Here is an 8,085-nt window from a genome sequence, read left to right as displayed (position 1 = left end):
TTGAATAGGTATTTCACCCAAAAGGACATTCAAATTGCCTTTTCATTTACCAAGTACGTGAAAAGATACTTAAGGTCATTAGCTATCAGAGAATTTGTAAATCAAAACCACAATGAGAAACCATTACTCTCCCGCTCTGGGTGGCTTCTATTAAATACACACACACACACACACACACACACACAATAATGTGGGGAAGTTGGAACCCTTATCCATTGTTAGTGGGAATAAAAATGACATAGTTGTTGTGAAAAACAGTGTGGCAGTTCCACAAAAAACAAAAAATCAAACTACCATATGATCTAGCAATTCCAATCCTAGATATGTACCCAAAAGACTTGAAAGCAGAGACTCAAAAAGAGTTCATTGCAGTACTATTTATAATAGACAAAAGGTAGAACAATGCTTATCAACAGAAGAATGGATAAGCAAAATGTGGTATATACATACAATGGAATACTAGTCGGCCAGTTGGAGAAATGAAATCCTGATACATGCTACAGTATGGATGGAGCTTGAAGACTATGTTGAGTGAAATAAGATAATCACAAAAGGACAAATATTAATAGTGGTTACCAGGGGCAGGGAGGAGGGGAAATAAAAGGGGGCTTGCTTATGGAATACTAAATTTGGTTTATGGTGATAGGAAAATTATATTGATTAAGAGTAGGGTTGCATAGCCAATTAATATAATTGTCAGTAAGTTGTACACTGTGAATAGTTGAATTGGCTAACGTTGTGTGATAGATATATGTACAGCAGTGGAAAAAGAAAAAAAAGAGAACGAGTCACTGCTGATGTTGCTTGTATACAATCACACACCTTACGGGATTTAGTTCCTTGGTTTGTAAGTTTAGGGTCATGGTTTCATGGGACATGCCAGTTAATTGGCCTGATAGCAAGTTTAGTGCTTCTTTCTATGTCCTAGTTTGTTGTGTAGTGCTTGGGGTCTTAAAAGCTTGCAAGTAGCCTATGAAGGCACAATAATTGATCTCTCTTCTCTTTGAATAATGTTGTTGTTGTTGTTATGTGCCGTCGAGTCGGCCCCGACTCATAGCGACCAGAGGAAGGAAAGCCAGGAAGAGGAGGAGAAAATGGAATATTGCCCATATGAAAAGCTGCCCCTTTACCATGAGAACAAAGGAATTGGATAGTATGTAGGTACAATTACTAAAGATTTGATCAAAGATTCTATACAAAAATCATTATTGAAAGGAAGGAAATGCAGAACAGATTTAGAATTCTCATGGAGGTCAGGAGGTCAAGCTTTCCAGAGTCATAGAGGTTGGATGAACCCCTGAAATTACTGCCCTAAAGCAGCATTTAAACCTTAAAACATCCCCTAAAGTCTTATAACCAAACAATAGTTTAGCTTACCTAGTTAAGAAATTCTGCATTGAGCATTATGCTCTTTTAAGAGCTACCTTTATGGTATCAAATTGACAACATCCACTTGAAAGATTGGATTGGCACCTTAGAGTACAGTGAGTTTACGTTAATGGGGAGAAACAACTGAGGAAAGAAGGGTCAGAAAGGTTGTACAACTCAAAGTATGTAATCAATGTCACCGCATTGTACATGGAGAAATGAGTTGGTGCATGCTTTTGTTATGTATATTCTCAGAAATAACAACATAAATAATTGAAAAGAGAAAAAAAACTCTATGAAGCACAGTTTTACTCTGATTCATATGAGGATGCCATGAGTAGGAATCAACTCCATGACAGTGAGTTACTGTTAGATGTGTATTAACATTTGGAACACACTCAAAAGTAATTTATTACAATGTTGAAAAACATACCTAGTTTCTGAAGTGTCAAAAAAAGACATTTCAATATTATTAAACTTTTTCTGTCTTTTTTTATTTTTTCTGTAAAATGTGAGGCATAGATAAACAACAAAATAACTCGTCTGTCTCCTAAATAATAAAATCATGAATTTAATACCTGAATCTTCTTTCATGTCCACATCTTCTTCTTCATTATTATCATCTATTAAAAAATAAAAAAGATAAATAAAAACTCATATGAATACTAGTCAAATGCTCCAATTTAACTAATAAAAAAAAAGAAAAGAAAAAGAAAAGCTGGTGGAAAAGAAGTAATTAAATCACATATTTCTACTGTCTTATGTTATCAAACTGGAATGGGAAGAGAGTGTAAGCTCTGGAGCGCAATTTAACACCTAGTATTTATATTTTTCTAATATTATATACTTTTTATTAACCATATATGCAACACCTTTTTTTACTTATAACAATAATGTACGGTCACTGTGGTAGTTAAGTTTGTGTGCCAACTTGGCTAGGCCTGGTTGAGTGGCTGGGCAGCTGGATATAGTATTCCCCATGATGAGACTGGTAATCAACTCCATGGTGGAATCTCCTTTACAATTTAGCTTTACAATTTAATATTGTAAATGATTTTAATCATGACACTCATAAATATTGATTATTGATGAATATTAGATGTATATTACTCAGTGGAAATAAATGCTTTTAATTTCTGGCTTTAGAAAGGTAAATCTTTTTGGTCATAGTTAACCTTTTAAAGTAAACTTTTCTACCATCCAGACATATTAGAGACATTAGTAATTTTCTACATAATTTTATTTGTTTCATTTCTTCTCTAAATGAATTTTGGAATTAAAATAAAATTTTTCTTAGAAATATACTTTTCTGGGAGCTCTGGTGGTATAGTGCCTAATGCATTTGACTGCTAACCAGAAGGCTGGTGGTTCAAACCCACCAGCCACTTCTTGGAAGGAAGATTGGGCAATCTACTTCCATAGAGATATCACCTCTGAAACCCAAGGTGGGGTCGCTACAAGTCTAGTTGACTAGACGGCAGTGAGTTTGGTTTTGGTATACTTTTCTAGTCAAATGATTATCAAAATGTTATGAAGCAGGCTCTTCATGTATTCTTCCTTGAACTTAAAAAAGTTTAGAGAGAATTTTATTTTCCAGCATCATCTAGACTTTCTGGAATCTCAGAAAAAGTATTTGCAGCTTCTGAGGGAAGATAAAGGAACAGTAAAAGTTCTCTTTGCTTACAACAAATGCTTTTGTCGGTCTATGTAGCAAACACTCACTGGTAGCCTTCTGTAATTAAGGCTTTCTGTTGGGCTATGTGGTAGTTAATGTTTTGTGTCAACTTGACTGGGCCATGCCTTTGAATGGCTTGGCAGTTGTGATACAGTTATTCTCCATGATAAGATTGATGTGGTGTAATCACCTCCAAGGCGGAATCTGCTGTGAGCAATTAATCAGTTGAAGGGGAGTTGCCTTCAGGATGTGGCCTGCTTCCAGTATATATGGAAAGGATCCTGAATTTGGTTGACCATCATCTCCAGTTCCTGGACTTGAGCCAGTGGCCTGCCATGATGCCTGCCTATTTTGGGATTGTTGCCTTCACAGCCCATGAGCCAACAATCTGCAGCCTGCTCTACGGTCTGCCAATCTTGAGTTTGTCTGCCTCTGCAGCTGTGTGAGTCAGGAGAAGTATGCAGTTTGCTCCAGCAGGCCTGAAAGGCAGAGCTGAAGCCCAAGGTCAAGAAGTTTCCACCCAGCCCCTAGAACAGGCACTCTGAACGCAAACTTCTAACTTCATAAACTGTAAGAGAATAAATTTCTGTTTGTTAAACTCATCCACTTGAGGTATTTCTGTTATAGCAGCACTAGAGAACTAAGACAAGCTCTAAAGAAAACCAAGATGAATCAGACACTTAAGCAATTGTCAAATCTTATCATTAGCAAGGGCACTAAGACATAGATCAATTTCAACATATGGAAGAGAGTGGTCAGTGCCATTACAGAAAGTGTCAGTGGAGGGGTAAACTGTGGCAGTTAGCCTACTGGGAACGTTTCTCAGAAGAGGTGACATTTGATTTAACATTTGAACATTATAGTCTGTAGTGATGATATCATACCCAGAAGGAATCCTATATGTTAAAAGATGAGACTTGGTGTTATTATTATTAATTTATTCATTTCACTTATTCACATATTCATTCATTTAATGATTATGTTTTGGGGATATAGGCTCATATTGCTTGGGTCTTTTAACTTCCAGTTTCAACCACAAATAACAGTGAAATCTTGGGCAAATTATATAGATTTTATGCCTGAGTTTCTGCATCTAGAAAATGGGGATAAAAAAATCTTACACAGTTGGGTTAGTAATATATGCAAAGTGTTTGCACATATTTATAATTCAATAATAGTATTGGCTTGACTGCTAACCAAAAGGTTGGAGGTTTGATTCTACCCAGAGGGTCCTCACAAGAAAGACCTAGCAATCTGCTTTTGAAAAATCAGCCACTGAAAAGTCTATGGAGTATTGTTCTACTCTGACACATGGCATCACCAGGGTTCAGAACCAACTGAACTAAACTGTGTTACTATTATTACTATCATTATATTACTATTACTATTGCTTTACTACAAAATAACCATTATTAACCACAGGATTTGCCACAGATTGGATGTAGAGAACATTCAAGGAGAGATATGACAACATATGAAAAATTCGAAAAAGCAAACATGTATAGTGTAGAGGAAGCACATGCCCTTCTAGTTAGAAGGGATCATGCCTGGAGGTAAGGAGAGTTAAATAGGAATGGTGCAAAAGTATGCTAGGCCCTGAAGACACAGGCTGACAATACCTTCCCTCAAACCAAAACCAAACTCATTGCCTTCAAGTCAATTCCAAATCATAGTGACTATATAGGGTAGAGTAGAACTGCCTTGTAAGGTTTACAAGGCTGTAAATATTTACCGAAGCAGGCTGCCTCATCTTTTTCCTGCAGAGTGGCTGGTGGGTTTGAACCACTGACCTTTTGGTTAGCAGCTGAATGGCTTAACCACTGCACCACCAGAGCTCCTTTCCTTCCCTCAAGGAGCTCACAAAGAAGTTAGTTCCTTGACATTTCAGTGTATGGTAGCCTAGCTTCTAGCTGTCCTCCCCTGCCTTTGTTTCTCTAAGGGATTTTCCTGGTTAGGGGAGCTCACTCTGCTTGGGGCAGGCAAGCAATGTCAAGGAATTATCATCTGTAGGGGGCAAGTTTTCACAAATTTGCAGCAACCTTACTTCTCCGGTGAGCTCATTTTGAAACATGTTCTCTACTGTCTGCCTGAGTAGAGCTGTGGGACGGAGCTGCAGTTGTCCACAGTGGTAACTGGCTTATAACTGTACAATATCACCTTCCCTCCCCACCCTTTCTCATTTCCCAGACCTCTACCAGTGCTTCCTGGGATCAGCTCTGGAATAAACTATTTCCATTTCAGTTCTTGTTTCAGGGTCTGCTTTTCAGGGGGATCCATTATAAGTCAAGGGACATAATACTCAAGCAGAAGGAAAATCATGTGCAAAAACAGAAGAATGTGAGACAGCAAGCTGTGTTCAAGGAATAAAATCAGCTCTGAATAGTAGAAGGAAGGAGTGATAGAAGAAATTGTGCTTAAATGGATCTGTTGGGTTAGTTAATGAAGGACCTTCCATGCCAGGTTGAAACATTTGAACTTTATCCTAAAAATTACAGGATAATTAAACATTTTAAAGAGGGGAATGATGTAGTCATCCTTTGAGCAATAACTTATTTCATGATAAAATTTTTGTAAAAAACTATTAAACACATGTCTTAAAATTTTGGCATTATTTGTATAAAAATCACAGTTCTTTGAGTCTGCAAAGCACCCAACGTGATATTGCATATGAAAGAAATCCACTCCAGTTCAACATTATTCTATATAATGTACTCACTCGAATCATATGTATGCACTAAATTCCTAGTAAGAATTTTTTTTAACAAAATCAGGAACCAAAAAAAAATAATATATTAAAAGAGATGATAGTCCCTGGAGATAAAGAGTCATGCTTTTCAAAATTTAGAAGCTGTTAGGAGACTGATGGAACACGGGCACAGAGCTGTTGCTGCCCCTTTAAACAGTTCTTAAAACATACTTCTTTGTTAAAGGATAAAAATGAAATAAAAGGTTCTTAGCCAAAGTAATACATATATCATTTCAAAACAGCACAATCCACCAGATTGTATGGTTCTCTGTTCAGAACCGCCAACTGCAGAAAATCCCCTTCCATTCCTAGGCAGAGACCACACAGGCTGAGTCTTCATTTCATCTTAAGGGGTCTCTTTGATGTTCATTTCACAATGGATATCATTCTTATTCACTGTACCACCTTATGTCTACTAAATACTGCACAAAATACAAAAATATGACTAAAGTTCTTATTCTGAATAAAAATGTTTGCTAAAACCAACTAGTTTCTGATGAATAACAAGGTTTTGCTAAGAATTTGCTTTATACACTTTAGAACTTCTTTCAGAGGGAAGTATTAAACCTACTTTTCATCTATAATATCCATTTAACCTTCTTATATGCTAGACAAAGTTAATATGAATCATTATTTTCTTAATAATTATACTTGGTTTTTTGAGAAACAACTCATTTTACCAAAAACAAACATTTGACACCTTTTTGAAAAACAAAGTATTACAACGGAAATTGCAATGACTTGGGATTTATCTTATTCCTTTACTTATTGCTGTTGTTGATAGTTGTTGAATCCATTCTGATTTATGTTAATCCTATGTGTGCTGGGTAGAACTGCTCCTTAGGATTTAAAAGACTGTGCCCTTTCAGATGCAGATCACCAGGCCTGCCAAAGATATTCTGATTGGTTTAAACTGTCGACCTTTTGGTTAGTAGTGCAGTGCTTAATCATTTGCACTACCCCAAGAACTCTTTCGTTTACCTTGAGTTTCAGTAATTACTATGGTCTTTTGTGGAAACAGAAAGAGTGAAAAACAACAAACAAACAAAATCCCATAGAACTTTAATCTGAAGCTGTCTCTTTCAAAGTTTGATCTCCGGCTAAAACAGTATTATTATTTTTTGGAAACTTGTTAGAAATGTAAATTCTCAGGCCCCAGTAATGATCTAGTTAATCAGGAACTCTGAGAAGTGGGGCCCAGAAATCTGTGTTTTAATAAGATCTCCAGGTGATGCTCTTGCATGCTGACGTTTGAGAACCACTGGTCTAAAACACTGACATTAGCATGTTGGAGGAGAATTTTTCAAACAAATAGATGTTCATCATTTCAGATATCCAAATTGAGCTAACTTGAATTGTCCCTCTAACACTCATGCTAGTGAAGGGTGCCCAAGATGCAAGATTGCTGGCTGTCAGAAACAACTGTGCTCTTTAAAGAAACTATGTAGTTTCTTCTGTGCTGAAGTCACACACCTACCATACAGCTGAAAGCTAAGGGAAATCATGGCTTTGTAGTATGTGATGTTCTCATGTCCCATCATATTTCATGTGATTCCCAAATTCTGGCTCTTAAGACTTAATTCTTACCACAGGCTTCTACTATATTCCTTCTTTTTAAATATTTCCTCACCAAGAGCTTCCAGGCACAACTTGCATTTATAGAGAAAGAAAATACTATTAGCAAAAATATAGTACTGTAAGCTTTTCATGATTTCCATAAAGTAGGGAAGAAGCCATGGCACCTTCATGGTTTCTTGTGAAACTTGCCAAAAATAAATGCCAGGCAAAGAATAACTGGAAAAGGAGTAGGGCTTTCCCTACACAGTAGGCTCCTGCCATTAACTTGAAAACCTAGTCCCACTGAGTCTAACATACTGCTAAGCCTGTTTTCTGCAAGGTAATTGATAGGGCTAGGAGAAATGCCCTTTACTCATCTGTTAGTTTGTCATACTAAGGTCACGTACATGTTGCTCTGATGCTGGAACATATTCTAGCAGTATTTTAAATACCAGCAGGATTACCCATGATGGATAGGTTTCAGCAGAGCTTCCAGACTAAGAGTAACTAGGAAGAAAACCTGTTGATCTTCCAAAAATTAGCCAATGAAAATCCTGTGGATCACAACAGAACTTTATCTGATATAGTACTGTAAAGTGAGCCCCCTAGATTGGAAGACACTCAAAATACATACTGATATCAACAATGAATTCCAGCATACCAATAATTGTGAAGATGGCATTTGTCATTGTTGTTGTTATGTGCCATTGAGTTGGACATGACTCATAGCAAGGGTTTC

The 8,085-nt window shown here is 36.8% G+C and overlaps 1 protein-coding gene across 1 annotated transcript in view; it reads right to left on the bottom strand.

The window, feature by feature from the left end:
• MACROD2 (mono-ADP ribosylhydrolase 2) overlaps positions 1-8,085 on the bottom strand; it is a 289,962-nt gene that overhangs the window by 224,152 nt on the left and 57,725 nt on the right. Inside the window, exon 3 of the mRNA XM_007946386.1 lies at positions 1,947-1,991. Coding sequence (XP_007944577.1) covers positions 1,947-1,991 — 45 coding nt within the window. The remainder of the gene's footprint in view (positions 1-1,946; positions 1,992-8,085) is intronic.

Source organism: Orycteropus afer, unplaced genomic scaffold (genome assembly GCF_000298275.1).
Source record: "Orycteropus afer afer isolate SDZICR_OR568_19922 unplaced genomic scaffold, OryAfe1.0 scaffold00158, whole genome shotgun sequence".
Lineage (NCBI taxonomy): Eukaryota > Metazoa > Chordata > Mammalia > Tubulidentata > Orycteropodidae > Orycteropus > Orycteropus afer.
The sequence above is the reverse complement of the archived record's forward strand: the minus strand, read 5'-3'. Positions and strand labels throughout refer to the sequence as shown.